This window comes from Rhinolophus sinicus, chromosome 16 (assembly GCF_057876585.1).
Source record: "Rhinolophus sinicus isolate RSI-liver-muscle chromosome 16, RSI-T2T, whole genome shotgun sequence".
Lineage (NCBI taxonomy): Eukaryota > Metazoa > Chordata > Mammalia > Chiroptera > Rhinolophidae > Rhinolophus > Rhinolophus sinicus.
Window position 1 is genome coordinate 133964750 of NC_142516.1, and position 21486 is coordinate 133986235.

The window sequence follows — 21486 nt, forward strand, 5'->3', positions numbered from 1 at the left end:
CCACCCCAAACTTTCAGAAGCACTGTTCCCTCTCCCTGGAATGATCTTCCTTACTTCTTTACCCAGTTAAAGCCTATGCACCTTAGAAATCACTTAGATGCCACATAGGAATCACTGCTCATAAAAACCTTCCTTCACTTCTCAGCTGGGTCCCCTCTCCTGAATGATTGATTTCTCTCAGCACTATGTGCACTCATCCATAGCACTTCTCAGAGTTGCCATTTTCAGTTGAAGGCAGAGACCTGGTCTTCGTCTGGCTTTGTTCACCACTTACTCTATATCGGAAATAGGCACAAAACACTTATTAATGGATTATATAGATAAATAATTATTGCATAGAAAATAAAAGAAATATTTGAAATTACAAAAAAATTAACTTATCCAGTTTATTTATGAATCATAAGGTTAGTTTCCAGAGAATATTTAAAGCACCCGCTATTAAAATTGGAAAGAAACAAGTGCTCATTTAGTCCACAGGGAGAAACACTCCGGGAAGGTGATTCGTCCAAGATCACTCAGCCTTTCTTGAAGTCCAAGTGAAGTCCAGACAAGACTAGAGATTTTTTGTTCCATTTCTAGATGACAAGACTTGCCCTGTAGGTAAATGACTTGCACTGAGAAGCCTTAAAACCCTTTCCAGGCTCAGACATCCTTTGGTTACAATTTAACTTTACTTTTACCTGGATGGCACTCTATTTTTTCAGTTTTTCCCTCTCTTTACCTCCTTTTTCTTTTTTTTTTCTTTGCCTTATTAACTATGAAAGCAGAGACCTACTGCCAAGGACAGTATGTCACACACACACACACACACACACACACACACACACACACAACATAAAAGTTCAATGTCTGTATAGAGCGAGGAATGGGTAGGAAAGATACACTAAACAACCTAATTTTTTGGTGTTCAGGAAATTTCGGGTCATAGTTCTATCTTGAATTTTTTCATCCCCCATTACAACAAAGAATATAATGGATAATGAGAGATCAAATAAACTAATTTGTCAATTCTAGGATATGACATCATGACTATTCATTTCTGGGGTTGCTAATGCCAACTAGTGACCTTCTAGGGTTATGAACAACTGAAATGTGAAGAGGAAATTTAATAAGAAAAGGTCAACCATCACTCAATGCATCAAAGAAACAAGATTTTTTCCTTTTATAATAAAACATCAAAAATTAAAGAAAATACTATCTTATGATACATATTCAGTGCTTATAGTCAAAACTATAATGACTATTTAAATTATATAGAGTACAATATTTGCTGAATTCTTGAGTATCTGAAATCATAGACATTCCTTTAAAGGTCAGCTATAAAGCAAAGTTAATAACTTTGCAGAAAAATGCCCTTTTCCATCAGGAATTCACAAAAATAATCTCGTTTTTGACACAATTTTTCTTTTAACTATGCTTGGCAGAAAGCCAAAGCTAATAGATGAATTATACATAATTACAAGATGATTTGGCTATACAATGTCGCAAGATCAAGAGGAACCATTCTTGTTGCAAGTAATAGCCCTGTAGCAGGTTCACTCACATATGCTTCCATAGAGGGTTTCAATGGGGTTTCAAGAATGACATGCTTAAACAGCCACATTTTTAATATCTATTAAAGTCACTGTGCCATGACTGAATAACACCACCTGTGAGCGGAAGGGAGGGGGTTACCACTGCTCTGTGTGCGTGGCTAAGGGGTGTGCATGCTGTCACCCAGAGCTGTTCCAAATACTAACTCTCTTCTGGCTAGACTTAAATATTGGGGCTGGATAACGGCCAAGCAATGACAACACATACATGTTCCTCCAAGCGAAGCTCCAAAGTGCAAATGCCAACACCATATTTTTCACTCTTTGTATGAACCTAGGTTCTTTAAAACAAGAATGTTATTGAACACTGTAATATTTTCTCTAATTTTTCTAGTTCCTTGTCAATTGCTTAGGGCTTCTGCAGAAAACGTATCTGTCAGCAGCTTTTAGTCCTGGAATACAGAGCATTGAATTCCCCCACTAGCTTATTCTAATCAGTCTGATGTGTGTTTTTCCCCTATCAAATGTAGGCTCACCGTCATCCAGTCCAACCAAAAAGAGAAGGAAATAACAGTTGCTGAGCCCCTATTCTCACCAGGCCCTGTGCTCCCTACTTGATGTTTACACTATAACATTTATTCTTCACAGTAGTCCTGGAACATATGGGTGCTTGGCACCATTTTTCAAATGAGGAAACTAAGTCTTAGAAAAATCAAGGCACTTGACCAAGGTCACCCAGCTAGCAGGAATTGGAGGCCAGGTTTAATGACGGGGCAGTTCCCAGAGCCTATGCCTTTTTCTCACATCACCCTGAATGGAGTAGCAACACAGCCTCACACCCCTCAGCTTTGAAATAGGACTATCAGGCCATCAACCTTCAGAAGGGACCCAGGAAGAAAAGAACACGATGAGGATGAACCAGGGAACACTGGCCCAGGCACCACAGGCTCTGAGTGGAAGAATTTCTTGAGTTAACTCCCATAAAGAATGTTCTACAGGAACTTAGCACTACTAGTGTCACCGATATGTTGAAATGGCTGAGTCAGGAGTGAAAGTATGTTTTTAAAAACTAAAGAAATGAAGGGCATCAAAGGCTGTCACAGGGAGGTGGCAGGATGAAAAATGTACTAGAATTAGATGACCTCAGTTTTGATCCATTTTGTGTTCCTACTGCCCTCTGAACCATCTTTATCTCATTTGTAAATGGGCACAGTAATACTCACAGGATAAAATTTTCTGAGAATTACGTAAGATCACATACGCAGAGCTCCCAGGGCTGTCTGCGATACCGGACAGGTGCACAACACAGGTTTGCTGGATCCAACTTCAAGGAGACATTTTACTGCAAATCAGTAGCACTCAGTGCATCATTCTCTTATTTTTCGAATGTATTTTGCAAGGCTTTCTGGTGTTTATCAGGAGACATTCATCATTGTCTCAGCATTACCTGCACCAAATCCAGGTCACATGAAGTTATAAATGTGTCTTGTATGCTAATGTTACAACCCTTGGCTGGTTCTAAGGCAAGAAGGAACATACATATATTTCTAAAAGAACACATCAACCTAAGTAAAGCCGAACAGTCACAAGCTAGAATGTAGTGAAGGAAACAGATTTCTTTGTTCTGCAAGAATAACATGCTGAGCATGAAGAATACCCAGAGGTTACTAAAGAGAAACAGAATGGGCACACGGGGTCATATAATGGGGAGACAGCAGGCATGATTTATGACATAGCAGTACGAGAGTAAAGACTTACTGCACTATGTAGGACAAAGGAAGGAAGGGAGGCAAGATCCTCCCACAGCCCTCCCTTCAGCTGGGAAAGAGATGAAGATAAATGGGCCCAGACACAGAAGGAATGAAATTTGATTAAAAGTGAGTGATACAATTTTTCAGGAAAGAGTTGGGACCTAAGAGAAAAACAAACTTATGTTTTGTGAGATTCTAGCATGTTAACCAAGGAAATCTATCAGGAAAAAACATTTTTTTGAGACAGGAAAGATGTGCTTGAGATGCAGACACCTGGAAAGATGAAACACAGCAAAAAAGAGAGTGAAAGCTGAAGAACCCAGCTACCACATGCTAGTGAGTCATCAAACTGTGCCTAGGGGCTCGCATGCACCCCTGCCAGCCCCTCTCTCCAAACAAGAAAAGCCAATATATAAACTAACATTTCAGGGTTGGAGTTACAGAGTGATTATCACAGAACAAACAGCAGTTTCGCAGTCTGTGGTCATCAGACTACTCTGAACAACAATAGTTTTGGATTCATTACAAGGGCCCATTTAGTGTGCAAAATGAAAGATGCATGCTAAGGAATTTGACCTGTATGCTTCCATGTCTTAAGATCGTCCAATAGATATACTCAATCTCTTCACCCCTGAGACAGCACCAAAATTTCCTCCAGAGAACTTCCTGAGTAATACATTCCTTTTTTCTTATGGCTGAAAGAGAGCTGGGATCTGGGAAGGACTGCTACTTCTGCTAGTTCCCCCATCAACACCTGTACTAACAATCCTGATTTGTGGTAAGATAGGGTCAAGCCAGGAGAAAGCAGGCATCAACTAGGGGCAGAGAGCAAATAAGTGAGCAAGATTTGCCAAGGGGGAGATGGAGTTGGAATGCGTAAGTCCTGATCAGAAGCAAGTGCTGCAGTAACCAGCTTGTGCCGTGAGAGCACAGCTTCCAACACCATGCCTCCCTCCGTCAGCTTTCTCCTATTTGAAGAGGACACAAATGGGGCCAAGAACCTGGTGAAGTTTCTCACGGAAACACTGTCCCTAACCCTCAGACTTTTTTGAACAAACCCAATTTCACAAAATAATCTTTTTAACCAAGGCACTTTGATAAAGATATATAACTAAAGTATGATTTCATGGAAATGCTCTATAAGACGATCCACACAAATGATAATTTTTAATTAGCATCATTTTAAAATAATAATTGTTTTAAAGAAAAAAACAACAGGACATCTTATTATGAAAATATGAGCAATCATTTATGGAACCCCTCTGTTTGAAGTGTGAAGGGTACAAAGCTGAGTAAGGTAAGGACCCTGCCCTCATCAAGCCTCAAACTGTGCTCTCCGGGTCCTACCAGCTCTGCCGTTTAAGGAAGACCAGGGTGAGCCCGGGAGTCATTGGATCTAGGTCCCAAGACCACAACTGAGCTATTCCAACCTTTTAAATAACCCCAGTTCTCCTGCTGGGAGCACATATCTAACCATTCCCAACTTCTGCATCCTTTTCCAGAAGTCCTCCAGACAAATTCCTGATGATTTAGTTCAGAATGTCAGGATTCTGTTACTATCTTTGCCCCAGTGCCCCCACTTGGTGACTGCCTTGAGCTCACTTAACACACTGTCCTGGCTTTGGGCATTAGCACACTTATAGGGTCTCTCTAGCCTGTGCTTCTGTGGGATCACCCTCATCTAAGGCCACACTCTTTCAGTGACCTGCTGAAAGTCTGGTCCTTGACACTTCACCTCTACTCTTCTTTCCATCAATCCATTCACTGCATCTCACATCACTGCTTGCTTCTATCTACAAGCTACACTGGCTTTCTTTTTATTCCTGAAGTGCGCCATGATTTCTCTGACTGGGAGGCTTTGCACATGCTGTTCCCTCTTCCTGGAGTCCCCCGTGTGTCCCCCCACCTCTTTGACTAGTTAATCTTTTCTCATCTTTCAGATACAACTCAAACATCACTTGTTCTCTGACCCCAAAGACCTAATGTTTCCCCATTATATGCTTTTCCATTATTTTCCTCCATTTATATATTTGTAAGATCCTTAAAAAAATAATGTTTATATCCCCCCACTATCCTATAAACACCTGTAAACAGAAACTATATCTGTTTCATTCACCATTAAATTTTCAGCAATCACCATAGTACCTAGCTCTGGGTGGGCAGCAAATAAATATTTCTTAAGTGAACAAATAAATGAATGAAGCATATATAGCACTACAGAGCTCAGGTTCTAGAATCTTGTATAGTGCTTGAATCTTGGCTGTTCTCACTTACAGGGTATGCAATTTTAGATAAGATGCTTGACCTAAGCTTCAGTTTTCACATCTTTTTAAATGGAAGCAGTAAATATTCTTACTTGCATTTGTACAATTCAATTGAAATAGCTATCAAGTATTTAGTATATGGCCTGACACATAAAAAAAGCTTAATAAGTGGCCTGCTAATAAGAGAATACATCCAATGATATGTCAACAATAGAATAATAGCGTTCCAGAGGACAGGAGGGAGGCCACCAGGCTTTCAGTAATCAAAGACCCATGATATCAAGTCTACTGTTTAAAAAAAAAAAAAAAAAATGTACTTTCTTAGATGTCTTTTGGAGAAATCCTTCTTTCTTCTCCTCTAGATCATATTCTGCATAGAATAACTACGACATATATTTCAGTAGGAATACATTTCAGAACCAGAATCTCAACCTAGCGACCAAGGTTGGGCCTAGAAAGTCATGTACTGCTGAAATGCCAGATTGCACACTCGCATCAATGAGTTCTGTTATCATTTAGATTATTATTGGTATAGCTGTATAACAAAAGATTTTATTCCATTTTTGGGTACAGTTTGGATAGGAAATATTGGATATTCCAGGACATGTCATTAATGTTTAGTGACAAGAAAGAATATTCTAAATCATTGCTGACTCAGAATATTCAGGAGTTTTGGTTACCATAAATTGAGTTTGGTGTGTAGATGGCAGAAGAAACAAACCATCCTCATTGTTTCCACAGTGCCGCCAGCTTCAAGAAACAAAGCAGAAAGCAACAATGCTGATTCCAGCTCAGGGGTTTGGAACAATGCTTCCGGTTGGGCAAAATCTTCAACCTGCTGGCCACTGATAAATGAAAACTTGCAAGGAACAGAGGACCAGGCAGCTCTAGAGACTGGAATGTCCCAAAGGAATGATGCCTGTGAGCAGGCAGACCCACACTTCCTCTTCCTTCACCAAAATCATCCCCCTCACACAGGGGTCGGCAAACGTTTCCTATGAGTAAATATTATATTCAGAAAGTAAATATTTTAGGCTTTGAGATGAAGAGTCCCTGTTGCAATTACTCAGCCCTGCTGTTGTGGAGTGAAAGGAGCCATAGACAATTTGTAAAGGATTGAGTGGTGATGTCCCAATAACACTTTAATTATAGATATTAAAATTTGAATTTAATTTAATTTAAGCCTTGCAGCATATTATTCTTGTTTTGATTTTTTCCCCATTTTAAAAATGTAAAAACCATTCCTAATTTGCAGACCTTACCTAAACAGGCAGTGGTGGCATCTCACCAGTGGCTTATTTTCTGACTCCTGACTTAAGACACATAAATAAATACTCATCACGCCTGTCGATCTCCTAGTTGCTTTTCAGGTGGGAACAGCAGCCCTGTGCCTAACTGGACTATAGAAGTTGCGTATTGCACTGTAGAGAGCAAAGAATGGACCCAATATACAAATTTCATGAAAAAAAATGCTTCATATACACTTTATAGTTCATCATACAGCTTCGCAAACAGGAAGTTCTCATTGAGCCCCTTCACAACTCAGAGATGCAGACAGAGCAGTGATTATAGACCCCGATTAAAACCATGGCCATGGAAGGTTTAGAAAGTGTAAAAGAAAGTTGTCAAAGAACTCAGCAGCACAGCCGGGGCCAGAATCCTCACTTCCAGCTCTCAATGCACAGCTGGAAGCCCAAACACACACAGCGTTTGTTGGTATATGCCCCTATCTTTGAGAACTCCCCGCTATGGGGTTCGCTAGCAGACCACTTGAGAAAACAGACAATTTTGGCAAAGTAAATGTCAATATTATGCACAATATAGGTTTGTTCCCTTGTCCACCAGCCCAACCTCAATTTTTGTCTCCCCTGCTGTACTGGGTGAATACTGTCTCCATAAAAATTCTCCTTAAAAATTCACATCCACCTTGGCCATTTGGAAATAGGGTCTTTGCAGATTAATTAGTTACGATGAGATCATACTGGATTATAATGGGCCCTAAATCCAATGACTCATGTCCTTATATAAAGAGAGGAGACACACAGAGATACACACAGGCAGGAAGGGCATGTGAGGGCAGACTGGTGTGTTGCAGCTGCAAGCCAAGGTTCACCAAGGATTGCCAGCAACCACCAGCAGCAAAGAGAGAAGCATGGACCTGATTTCTATTCAGAGCCTCCAGAGGGAGGCCCTGCCGCAATTTCAGACTTGTAGTTTCCTGAACTGTGAGAGAATAAATTTCTGTTGTTTTAAGCCACCCAGTTTGCGGTCATTTGTTACAGCAGCCCTAGGAAACTAACACAGCCACCCACTAGCACTTTATACTCTAGAAATACCTTTGAATTTTGCTTCCCTAAAGATATTACTCATGTTGACTCCACATTCAAAAGAGCCCTTTCTCACTGTTCTTCATTTGGCTTGCCCACCTCTATCCTTCAAAAAATCAGCTGACTGTCGCTTTCTTCAGGAAATCGCGTCCTGTCTCATCCTCCCAGGAGAGCTTGGGGGCCCTTCTGTTGTGTCTAGATGGTGCCCAGGTATATGTCTATGGTGGCACCTATCACATTGCATTAACAGACACGATTTGCACATCAGACTCCCCACTGAATCCTGATTTCTTTTGAGGAAGGTTCCAAGTCTTTTCACTTAGTAGATGCTTACTAACTGTCTCATGAAGTGAGGTGGTGAGCTAGATAGCAGTCCCAGAGGAAATTTTGGTTTTGTTTCATATTTTCCCAGCCTTATCTCTGCCACTTACCAGCTGTATGAACAGAGTCAAGTTACTTAATCTCTCTATTTTACTTTGCTTCTCTATGGGGATAAGGACAGTTTCTACCTTACACAGGAGTGGTGAGCATTAAATGTGTTAGTGTATGTAAAGCATTGAGAAGTTAAGTGGGAAATGCCTGATAACTGCTAGCTACTATTACTACTTTGCCCCAGAACAGCAGTGTTCTCTGACTCTGGACCCAGCAAGGGCTTCAATGCCTAAAAATTAGATAAAATTTCAAGAAGCCTAGGATAGGATTTCGGGAAGCAGGGATAGTCAATCTCAGGCCTGACCAATTTGGAAGTCATGGTCCTTCCTTGGGCCTTCCTGTCACCTGTGTAATAAGAGCAGGAAGGTAGGGGTTTGGGGGAGGGTAGAACCAGAGTCCTTCCAACCTGCAATCCAGGATGTTTGGGGACCTGTAAACGTGATGCTGGAGGTTCTCAAGCTGTGCTGAATATTTCAGACCTAAGGGCAGTCAGATAAATATTTAGGCCTTATAAGCCTGATCACACTAACCAAATGTCAAGTTTCTCCACTTAGAAGGAATTATATTAACTACATATAAAAACACTATTTACTTAATACTAACTGGAGAATTAGGTTGGCAGTTACTTATATCTACAGAATGAAAATAAAAGTAAAACTAAATCACCTTTTTACTTAAAAGTGTTATTTCACAAACAGACGATTTTTTTCAAAACATGTGCTCCATGGGTAAGAAGATAATAAAAAGGGCCATTGGTGAAAAGCTAATATTCTCAATGCACTGGAGGATTTTGAAAGTCCTTTTCTGGCTCTAACGCTCAGGGGATTACTGAAAGTTTCTCTAAGGCAATCACCTATAACAATTTATTTCACATGTAATTTTACTCTGTGGCATCAAGGGGAAAACATCTTGCTCTAAAATTTCAGGGGGGGAAAAAAAACCATGAAGGACCCAAATGAGGATTCTAAAGAGCAAAAAGCATGTGAAGGGGAAATTGTAAAAGTTAAAATGCAAGGACAGGTGACAGAAATAAATTTAAATTTTTAAACAACAAAAAAAACGGTCAAATGACCTGGAGCCAAAATGGCAATAGGCCTTGGGAATAATAATAGGCACTTCTGTTCACATTCATCTATATGTAAAATTGAAATTACTATGTATTCCCAGAGAGCTAAGAAGGGGAAAGGGAAGGATGGCTGCCGTTACTCATCAGCCCCATCAATTTTAGGAATCACGATGGGCCCGAGGTTCATGTGTGGTCAGGGTGTGAAAGTCCGAAACATGTTTTCTCTCTTTGTACAGTTTCTCTCACTTCGTTGGGTATTCAGGGCAGCCATGAAACTGTTCTCAACTGGGTAACACTGGGAAACAAACCTGTCACAGCTCCTGGAAGCAGGGTAGGTGGGTACATGGGCAGGAACAGAGAAGCAAGTGGAAGAAAGTGTTACGTACGTCCAAGAACATTGGGTGCTGGCGGAAAGAGGATCAATAATAATAATAATGAATGCAGAAAGCACTTTGAAAACAAAGTACTAAATACATGAGTTCCCTTGCTGGGGCACTATGACATTACATATTATTGCTATCCCATTTCACAACTCTGTGGAAATAAAGATCAAACAAATGAGAACAAGAAAGTTTATTTTTTTCAAAGCTTGCTATAGCAAGGGAGTCAGCCACCATCACTTGTGTTTGGAGACTCAAAGGAAGCAGAAAAGTGGGGAAGCTTTATAATGGAAAAAAAGGGAGGCCTCAGGTGTGCCCTGAGCGGAGGCTGTTGGTTTGGGGACGATGTCAATGGGTTACCTAGATGCGGACTTCCTAATTGTTTAGGGAAGCATGTATGGCTTTTTCTGGTTGGTTCTAAGCTGGAAGCCGAGACAAAAATTTATAGAAGCTATCAGACAGTAATTAAGCCCTTGCCATTTTGGGTCTATTGTTACAAGGGCTACTGTTGGGCTTCCTACATTGATACTAAAGAGAGTGATCTGGCTTAGGCAGGCTTCCCGGGCTGGTTACTGTACATTAATGGCTTGGATTTCTGTACAAAGTTCTATTTTTTATATATGGCCTGGCCATTGTCCATTTGTGTATTCAGCCTCTCAACCCTTAGGTAAGAGGGTGTACAAAAGAAAGTTGGTCCAAACAATTACCAATATTGACTCTCAGAGCCCTGGAGAGGGACTAGGGGTGGCTTCCAGGCTTCATCCAATATGTCAAAATGCCAAGTAGAAAAGCCACATTTACCTATGAAATACAGCCTAATAAGAGCATCCACCATATCTTTCAAAAAGTAAGATCATGTTGGTTTTCCTGTTTGTTTACTGACTTGCTTTTATTCTACGATTGATAAGTTATAGAAAAATGATTTAATAAATAAATTAATTATACATCAAAGTTTTTAAAACTCAGGATACATCAAAGGAAAAAGTTTTCAAATGCTTACAAATACTCCTTGCTCTAAAATCCAAACATCTTCCCCTCCATAAACTGACCTCAAAGTTATTGGCAGAACCAGAGCATGAGTGGGGTAACTCATGGATCTGGCCAGAGTGGCAATGACCATGTCCTTGAGAAATACCATCTTGAGTTCCAGCACCCCTTTCTGTCTGTCTGATCAAGCCCTCCCTAGGAGCTCAGAAATAAGTAAGTGCAACAGTTATGATTAGAACTTGAGTGGATAGAAAGTAATCTGTGTTCAAAGAGCTAATTGTCAAGTATCCAAGGACCCCAGGTTTCTGATTATTAGGATAAGACATTAAATGGCCATTGAATGAAGGAATACAGGCACCATTGCTGGATAATTTCAAAGGAAAAATAAAACGAATTCTGTTCCCCCTGCTAATAGATACCTGATGAAAAGCACTTCTCTAGTGAAGCCACAGGACTCTGAGATAACATAAAAGCTGGTTTAGGCTGACTCTCCAGTGGTTTAAAAAGTTCTTTTGAGAGGAATGTACCTTCCTCACTCCCACCACCTGTACCCGGTACAATCAACTCAAGCCCAAAGACCCCCAGCTCAAATGCTCTTCAGTAACACTTTTCCTGATGGGATTGACCTGGCATAATTTTGTTTCCATGGGACTTTTGTCAGAATGTTAATAAACACCTATATTGTGGCATTATAGCTATTTTTATACAATGTTAATCTCCCTCACTATGAGTTTCTTTTAGACAGGTCTGTGCCTTATTTACCTCCCTTTCCTCAGTGTCTGACATGTAACAATGCACTCATTACCTAGCCTTTCATTTCATATTCACCAAAGCCCAGTGAGAAAAGTATGATTATTAAAGCCTTACTGAGAAACCCAAGACTCAAAGAAATCAATTATTTGTCCAAAGTCATAAAGCTAAGAGCTAACAGAACTAGACGCAGTCCCACTTTTTAGCAACTTACAAAGTTTTCATGACATAATTTGCCTCCAATAAGCTCTAAATGCTGCTTCACCAAGGGAGCAAAGCAAACTCCACAATGTTCCAGATTAGTCTGTATGAGCAGTTCATTTTGTAATGCTAAGAGACATGATTAGAATTTGTTAACAATACCAGCCCCGATGCTCACTACCTTTGGTCATATGCCTTCTCTTGCTCTCTCTTTTCTTTCCCGTGAAGAATACACAAGTACAGTTTTTGTCAAGTTTCTTCAATGATCATGTATTAATTTTTAATAAAGAAAAGAAGACTGGCAGCTATCCAGATGGCAGTAAAGAAAAACAGGATCACAAACACAAGTGATAGTGTGGGGTATATATTCTATGTCTGCAGCTTCCTCAGAACTCAAAGGGTAAGGAATTTCTGTGTTTGCTTTTCAGTGTTTATTGTGGAGGTCCTCCGATTCCACTCAGTGTTGGTAGGACTGCAAATTGGTACAGACATTATAGAAAACAACATAGAGATTCTCCAAAAAACTAAAATAGAAATGCCATACATCCCAGCAATTCCACTTCTGGGTATTTATCTAAAAAAAATGAAAACACTAATTTGAAAAGATATATGCACCCTTATGTGCATTGCAGCATTACTAGTAATAGCCAAGATATGAAAGCAATTTATCATTCATCTGTAGATAAATGAATAAAAATGATGTGGTACATACCGTGTTCTCCCAAAAATAAGATAAGGTCTTGTATTAATTTTTGCTCCAAAAGACACATTAGCACTCATGTTCAGGGGAGGTCATCCTGAAAAATCACGCTAGGGCTTATTTTCCGGTTAGGTCTTATTTTCAGGGAAACACAGTATATACAATGATTACTCAGCAATAAAAAAATTTAATCTTGCCATTTATGATGACAACATGGATGGACTTAAAGGGTATTGTGCTAAGTGAAATATGTCAGACAGAGAAAGACAAATATCGTACGGTTTCACTTATGTGTAGAATTTTTTTAAAAAGAAAAAATAAAACAAAATCAGACTCATAGAACAAAGAACAAACTGATGGTTGCCCGAGGCGAAGGAGCAGAGGGATGGGTGAAAAAGGTGAAGAGGAATACAGTGAATAATAGTGTGCTAACTTTTCACAGTGGCAGATGGTTACTAGATTAGTGTGGGGTTCACTCATCGTACAATATATAAATGCCAGATCACTATGTTGTACTGAAATTACTATAATATGGTACGCCAACTGTACATTAAAAAAAAAAAGAAAAAGAAAAACACAAATAAAAAAAATATTCTACTCATTAGGAAAAATAAGCCCTGCTGGGAGGAAGGAATATTTATTTCATCAGTCTTTGCTTTAACCTGGCTGAAGTAAACCCTTTGCTCTGACTTTACACCCTCAAAGCAACTTTCTAATTATCATGTGTCTTCCCAAGTAAATGTTCCCTCAGGGAGAGGGGCTGCTGATCAAAAACACTGAGTATTTTTATTTGCAAGATGTGCACACTCCTCATTATAAATGAACAAACTGGCATTCTGTTTTACACACCAAAGGAAAAATAAAATATGTTAAAAGGAAGTATCTGCTGTGTTTGACAGGTTTGCCCCTTAGGTCATGTCTTCCCTGTTCTTGGTCTCCTGATGGTTCCTGTCTCACCTCACCTAGCCTCTTTCTGTCCCAGCACTTTTGTACTTTCTTTCTCTGCATGGGCCCAGCACAGTTTCATTAGAAAATCCTCCAACACCATACTGGCAAGTTCTGGCAGGAAAAAGAAACAAAGACTTGCTTACAGATAATATTTTCTGTAATAGTTAATGAGAACTGTTTCTACTCACTTAGCTCTCCCACCAAGCTGGACATGACTGCAGTTCCTAGATCTACAAAGGTCTTAGCAAACAGAATAAATCATCTAAGGATATCACATGTTGCCAGATACTCACATTTTCTGACCGGAGCCTCTTGGCAGGACACCCACCGTCCCTGGGGTGAAGCATGTAATACAGTCGGACTTTGCTTGCATGTTTTCGACTCTGGGAAGGAAAAGCAGAAGCAGATACTGTGAAAGAGAAGGCATTTTAAATCCTTGGAAGCACAGCCAGTGACTGTAAGTGCCAAGAAATACTTTTATTAGAAAACACTTTTGCATGTTCCTGTGAGATATGTGGGATGAAGGTTCCGATAGGTTAAGTGACTTGTCCAAGGTCATAAAGCCAATATAATTTCAGGATTAGAAAACGCAGTTTATGAAGAAAGGTAAAAGCATTAGGATCTTTTAGCCTGGAGTGAATAATATATTTAATTATTATTAAAAGAACAGGACAGCAGAGATAATAATACAAGGCTCAACTGTGATGAAAAGCTAGGTTCTCCACCTCCTCTCTCACTGCTGTAGCCCTGTTGTAAGGCGCTAGGAGCGATGCCCTCCCTGGAGTCAGGCACGTACAGCATCTCCAACAGAATCCTTTCCTTTGGATTCTCTCATACCTGGGCTTCATTAATAAGCCATCAAAAGGGAGTTTCCAAAGTCAGATAGCACGAGCAAACAAAAGATATTATCTGCACACGTGAGGACTGGTCAGAGCCCAAGCTCCATGTAAGTAGGCACATCCAGAAACAAACAGAGCCCCACCTCCTACAGGATTTGCAGGACTGACAATTTCTGCCTGCACTGACCGCTCCTTGTGCAGTGTGGAGAAACTGATCCCTGCTTAGTTCCATCTTTTCTCTATGCCGTTGCTCAACTGAGAGCCCACTCACTCCCCTGACCTTTAAAGAATACTGCAGTTCTGACTTCCAAGTTACTACTGGAGGCAGGAGGGTGGAGTGAAAAGAGCAGTAATAGAATACAGTCATGTACCACACAGCGACCTTTCGGTCAAGACACACCACATACACAATGGTGGTCCCATAAGATTATAAGGGAGCTGAGAAATCCCTATCGCCTAGTGATGTCGTAGCCAGGTAATATTGTAGCTGCCGTACTGTCGTAGCTGTCCCAATGTCCTAGCACAACACACTACTCGTGTGTGTGGTGATGCCGGTGTAAAGAAACCCACTGCATTGCCAGTCATAGAAAAGCACATACAATTATGCACAGGACATAATACTTGATAATGATAATAAACGACTGTGTTAGTAGTTTATGTACTTACTGTACTATACTTTTTATTGCTATGTTAGAATGTACTCTTCCTACATACACAAAAAGAAAGTTTGCTATAAACAGTACGTCATGTTATGCCAGCAGCAGCCTCATACATCTCGTGTTTACCAAGTCTCTTGATTGCATCATTTTCTCTTGTGCTTCATTTTATCTCATGTTGTTTTTACAGTAACATTCTGTACAGCTCCGTAGCCTAGGAGCAGTAGACTACACCATATAGCCTCGGTGTGCAGGTGGCTACGCCATCTAGGTTTGTACAATTGCATGCTATGATGTTCACACAACAAAGACATTGCTTAATGATGCATTTCTCAGAACATATCCCTATTGTTAAGCAGCACATGACTGTAGTCAGAAGTTCTAAACCCCATTTCCGGCTCTACCGTTTTCTAACTGCGTGATACCGAACAAGGCACTTACTCTAATTTGTTCATAGCCAAAATAAGTTTCATTTTCTCCATGTACAATCTGAACATAATAATATTTATTAGGCTTGCCATGAGAATCACATGAGACAACGCATATGAAAAACTGCAATCCACATGCTGCTAAATAAACATTTCTCACTGCTGACTGCACCAGTCCCTAACTTTGGTCCTACCGGAGTCTCTATAACGTGAATTTGCCTTGAATCCATTGCATCTAATTTTAATCCCCTACCGCTTCTTTCACTCAGAGATATTCTTTACCAGGCCTTGGTTCCACTTGGCCCTGATAACAGTTGAGTTCTAGCCAATCTCCTAGATGGTGGTTTGCCTTTTAGATTAGCCACCAAGGCAAAGCAATTTTCAGAGAACACACAGCAAATTGCATCTTGTTTACAGGATATACTGTAAATCCTTTCTGTCTGGTTTTCCTCATTGATCACTTTTTAAATTCCTTTATTGTGCCTGTGGCAAGAAGACCATGATTCTGAACAGTCCCCAAATACTTTTAAGGCCTTTAAATGGGATTAAAAGTGCTATTGGAACATGAAAAAAATTTACGGATCTGTAAAAGTACTGAAGTGTGATTTTGATTGTATAATATATACAAATATATGTAAAGTAATATATAGTCATTTTTAATCAAGGTTTATCTGGAGTCTTGTTTGTCTGGAAAACTGGTAGGACAGAGAAATAGAGATCTATGTGGACCTGTGTCAGATGATTTTAACACCATCGTTCAGCTTCTTCATGCTTTTGAGAACCATTCACGGCAAACTAGCATTTTCTTTTTACAGATAAACATGTCGATTACTAAAATCTGTACACATTTTCTATAGTTTTGTTTGTTTTCTGGTGGTAAGAGGTAGTGGTAATATTAGGAACATACTGCTACAGTCACAAAAATAAAAACAGAACATTTAAAAAACTTGCAAGATGCTGAATGTGACCACAGAACCTGAGCTAGTAAAAAGCACGACAGGTAATTGGTGAAAAGACAAAGTGATAAGAATGGGAACTAAAATATGGCTGAAGTGGGTTTTCAATTTTTCATTTGTTACCATAGAAGAACTTCTTATTACAGTTCCTGCATCATCAATCTACTCAAAGCCCTGGATTCCCAGAGAACACAATCGTGACAAAATTGGAAATCTCATAATGTGGCCTGTTTTGTGGTGGTTGTTTTTTTTTCTCTCTTTTGTAAAATATTATGTTTCTTTCAAAAAGACTCTTTCTAGCACAGAGTTCACTGGGTTAGTTAATTGCAGTTTGGCAAAACTAGTAAAACCCGTTAGCTGAAAAGAAAGAGAAATAAATGATAAACTCTGCTATAAAGCCATTAGTGAAGAGAGATGTTGGGATTTAAGACTTATCAGCAATTTTGTTCATTAAAGGCCATTTTTCTCCTTCAGCTGCCCCAGTTTCTGGGTTTGATGGGAGGACTAACTACCGTGCAGGTACTGCCTTTGCCCTTGTGTGTGGGTGAAGAGAAACACAGCCCTGGCAAGCACTCACTGATTGCGGAGTGATAGAGGAGGTATTCTTATTTGTCATTTAGCTGTGTCCCTTTTGCCTGATCACCTTTTTTTGGCTCCTGCTGCTTTTTCCAGGCTGCCCGGGTGAAATCCAATTCCTTTGCACTAATGAGGTAACCCTCACTTTGGGCAGGAAGTATAAACCCCGAAGAAATAAGAGTGTAGAGTCACCTCCCAGTTAGTCCGATTCAAACCCAAAGCTACTTCCAAATGATGTTGGTTAACAAAGAGAAAGAGGTTCTCAGCAGAATGTTCTGGGGTGCTTGACATCTTGCCCCACCTCAGCTCTGGGGTCTTTGGCACCATTCGATGCCAGGCTGCAGCTCTGCTAGTGAGCCCTCTCCTTTCTTGCTGGCACACTCACCTCTTTCTCAACGCAGAACACTCAGTTTCCTATAATGCCTTCCTCCAACTGACCTCTCTCAACCCCTTACCTACTCAAATTACTTGACATGAGGCACAAAAATCTCACTCCTTTCAATTTGTGTAAAAATAAAACCTTCCCCATAAAAAGTTAAAATTAAATTTGAGCAAAGATATTCATTGCAGAATTATCTAAAAAGGTACCAAAAAAATGGGAGACAACTATGTATTCGACGATTAGGAGACTAGTTAAAGCGGCCACAGAATGCCCTGACGTTCAGTTAGAAATTGAAAAAAAAACATGTTTTCTACATAATGAATGTTGAATAAAAAATGCTAAACTCAAAATTGTTTGGCTACTGTGATTGCAATTATATAAACATTCATAAGTACATCAATAAGAGATGGAAAGGAAAAAAGCATGATTTATTAGGGTAGAGGAAATATGGATGGTTTTCATTTTTTTATTTCTATAACAAATTTGCCTTTAATATAAAAAAAATAATAATTTCACAATACTCAAACCATTGTAATTCCTTATTAAGTATACTTTTTACTCACAATGATTGTAGTTAGTAAAAAGTATCACTGATCTGGAATGCTTTTAACATATACTGGTATAATTGACCACATTTCCATCTACCCTTGTTAATGTCTCATCAACATTCAAAATACTTTTTTTTTTTCATTGAAATACTTGGTAGTTAGATGAGTGTACTTAATCTAAGAGCAATACATGTTATTTCACGTTTTAAAACTTTATTTTGGTAGATATAAATACCATGGTAAATGTGTATACTTTTCACAATGTGGTCACTTTAGCTTTCTGTATATGAACCAAGACTATGGGGCCAGGTGGCAAAAGCTGTCTAGATAACCACACTGAGAAGGCCTGAAAGAAAGCTCCTTCTGAAACTGGCTTATATCATTCAAACAAACATAAACAACAACAACAAATCCTTATGACTTTTTCAAAGATTTATTAATAACCTAAAATTTGCACTGCTTCAAAGAATTTAAAAAGACAGATACACTGCCAACTGAGAAGAATGTTAAAGAGGGGAAAAAAAATCCTATATGTTAAATGTATATATTATAGAGTTTCAGGAGGGAAAAGGACCATTACTTTAAGAGAAGACATGAAAAAAAATTATAATCTCTTTCAATTGCACTGAGAATCATTCCCAGCTCTTTCTTACATTAATATTTGCATTTTAAGCAAAAGTCATTATTTCATTCAAACCATATCACATCAGCTTTAAGCTTTCCAGGTAGGCCAGAAATTATCAACTCTTCGATTTTAATTAAAGCCGATGCCCCCAATGCCAGTCATTGTACGAGGGCAGACCTATCTGCAGAATAGTTTCTTTTACTGAAACAATCTCTTGGCACTCAAAGAAACAGTCTAAAGTGGAAATTCAGGCCAGCTTTCTCTTTGAGGGGATAAAGTAGAAGACAAACCTCTATTTCAGATGTATTGCTGTGAAAGAAGGGGGTGAAACACAGAAATAGAATGGCTGTATGATTCACCTAAATAGCCATCTTCCATTATCACATATTACTTTAAAAAAAAAAAAATTCTCAACTCAAATTTGCTTCCAACAAGGCTCCTGATTTTTGGTCTCATAAAGTGTGGAGATAAAATAACTTTGTATTTGCATAATACTCCAAACAGCCTTCTAAGTTCTTTTCACATGTATCATTTCATTTTATCCTCAAATCACAGTTGTGAGGCTGGCAGGAGAGGTGTTACTTCAAATAAGCATTAAGATCAATTCCTGATTTCCTAGTTAAGTCTTCACTATCTTATTTCACCATAGGTTATCTAATTATACCTCTTCTAGAAATCAGCTAAAACACGCCAAGGACTACAATAAAAAGGGAAAACCTAAAACAGACTGATAATTACAGAAGCCTGATTCTTACATGCCACCAATTTTGAGGTGTTTCCACTTGTTCTAGGGCAAGGACCACAATTACCAAGAGTATTTGTTATTTGGTATTCCTGGCTGCCTGAGAAAGACTGGCTGATGAAAGATAGGAGTTCTATCTCTTAGGAAGAAGAAGCCACCCTAGAAGAAACCCACCTAACACTCTGAGTTTGAGGGTGTCGGGGATGAGACCTGGAAAAGCTGTAGCACAACTTCGCTAGGAAGTCAAGGTTAAATGCACATAAACTAAAGATAAAAACACAATTGCTGGAGATTCCCTCTGATGAGTGGGGCTCTTTTCCGGGGGATACACTCTTCCTTATAACCACAGGAAGGAAATTGGATACAGCAACCTAGAGTGGAAAATGGACCAACAGCTAGGAAGAGAAAACTGACCTCTAGAGGAAGGCTTTGTCAACACAGAGTAGAAAGAAACAAATCTCCTCTGCAGGAACTGCCCAAGGACCCATGTTCCAGTTCTCCTACGCAGGCTGGGCCTCTAAAATGGTCTATAATCCAGTCCCATAGATGAAATTGGATCAGAAGATCCTTATAGGATTCTATGAAAAGATCCGGGGCCAATCCACACACACTGGGGATATTAAGGCCGGCCTTAATAGCCTTCTGTTCTGCCAAGGATGAGTGGCAGCTATGAAAAACTTCCATAATACAAAAGACTTTAGGGAGTGACGTCAGAAGCATGGTGGCATTATGGGTCCCCTTGATCTCTCCCCTTGAAGTTACAAGTTAAACAGCTATAATTCAACACAGGATTCTCTGCAAAGCACTTCTGAGAGATCCACGCGGCAAAAGAAGACTTTGAAAAAACTCTCAAGGCGGAGACATCAAGAATTTTATTTTCTTTGCAAAATATTTACTATAATAAATAGAAATAAGTTTTAAGTGGCACATGTTTTTTGCCATTTAATTTAAGAAAATACAAACAGGATAAAAGCTAAGAGATGAGATAAGACAACTGGTTAAGATGCGGCTGTACTGTCTAAGTTAATAAAGTAAGGACACTAAAAATATCATAGCTTAATTAAGAAGGTCTTTCACAGCAGTCCAAGAACAGAATCAACACTGCAGATCAGTGTGAAGGTCAAGATAGAGAAACTTCCTACAACGCAGAGGACTAGGATAAAGAAGTGGGGGAAAGAAATGATACTGGAGATCTTGCATACGAAAGATCAGAACAAATATAGCATGGCTTTAGTAGCAGAATAAGCCGACAAATAAATAAAATAGAATCAAAATTCCCAAAATAGAACTGATAATTTGGAACCAAAAAGAAACTGGGAAAATACATCTAACTTTGCGATTAAAAAGTTTTCCAAACAACAAAGCAAAAGAAGTAGGACTGATACATATGATTACAAAAGTAAAAACATGTTTTTAATCTGAAATACATAGTAATATATGTAAGAGGCAAACCACAAAGTAGGAAAAATATCCGCAATGTGTACAAAATGGTTTAATACCTTTAAGATAAAGAGTGCTTTAACAAATTCATAAGAAGAAAATATTAAAATAGACAAAGGGTATAAATAGGAATATTATATTATATTATTAGGAATACATAAATGCAAATAGCTAAAAGATAAAAATAAGTTCATCTACATTCTACCTTATAAATTTTAAATAAAAAAATGTATACTTTCAGCTATTAAATTGACAAAGATTTTCAAAATATATACCAGGAGTGCCAAAAAAATGTATATGAGTGGACACTTCGGTCAGCGTTGCTCAAGCAGTAGTAATTAGAAGTATCTGGATGCTGATGGTAACCATTTTGAGTACCTCTTGCAATTGCAGAAGTCAAACGTGACTTGTATTCATCTATTGTTATTGGTACACATTGAGTATTACAATTATAATGGTTTTTTCCTTTCTTAAAATGTGTATACATGTTTTTGGCCCCTCTGTATGTCCACATTGGTGAAGATACAGGAAAACTAAGACTCTTGTATGTAGGTAACAGGGCATGTAAATTGATACAAGCTCCCTGGATAGAAATTTTGCAATATATATCCAAAAGGCAAAAACTTGTTTGATCCAACAATCCTACTTCTATGAATTTACATTAGGGAAGCAATCAGAGACATATAATGCCATTTACTTATAATAGTAAAAATGAGAAAGTAAGTTAAACGCCCTAAATCAGAGGCGATAAATATTATGATATATCTATATGACACATTACCAAACTGTTATTAACAAGCAAAATAGTAATATTCAATGACATGGAAAATAGCTATAAAATAATACTAAGAAAAAAAATCTCAGTTTCGAATCAGAATATAAATGATGCCAATTTTTTAAATAAAATAAAATATATATATATATATATATATATATATATATATATATATATATAT

The 21486-nt window shown here is 38.8% G+C and overlaps 1 protein-coding gene across 3 annotated transcripts in view; it reads right to left on the reverse strand.

Annotated features, from left to right (window-relative positions):
* ZMAT4 (zinc finger matrin-type 4) overlaps positions 1-21486 on the reverse strand; it is a 328792-nt gene that overhangs the window by 193885 nt on the left and 113421 nt on the right. For 2 of the 3 annotated variants that reach the window (XM_088793575.1, XM_088793576.1), the window contains one exon: positions 13632-13721. The exons of the other annotated variant lie outside the window; for it this stretch is intronic. In XM_088793575.1, coding sequence (XP_088649701.1) covers positions 13632-13721 — 90 coding nt within the window. The remainder of the gene's footprint in view (positions 1-13631; positions 13722-21486) is intronic. 3 annotated transcript variants of the gene reach the window in all.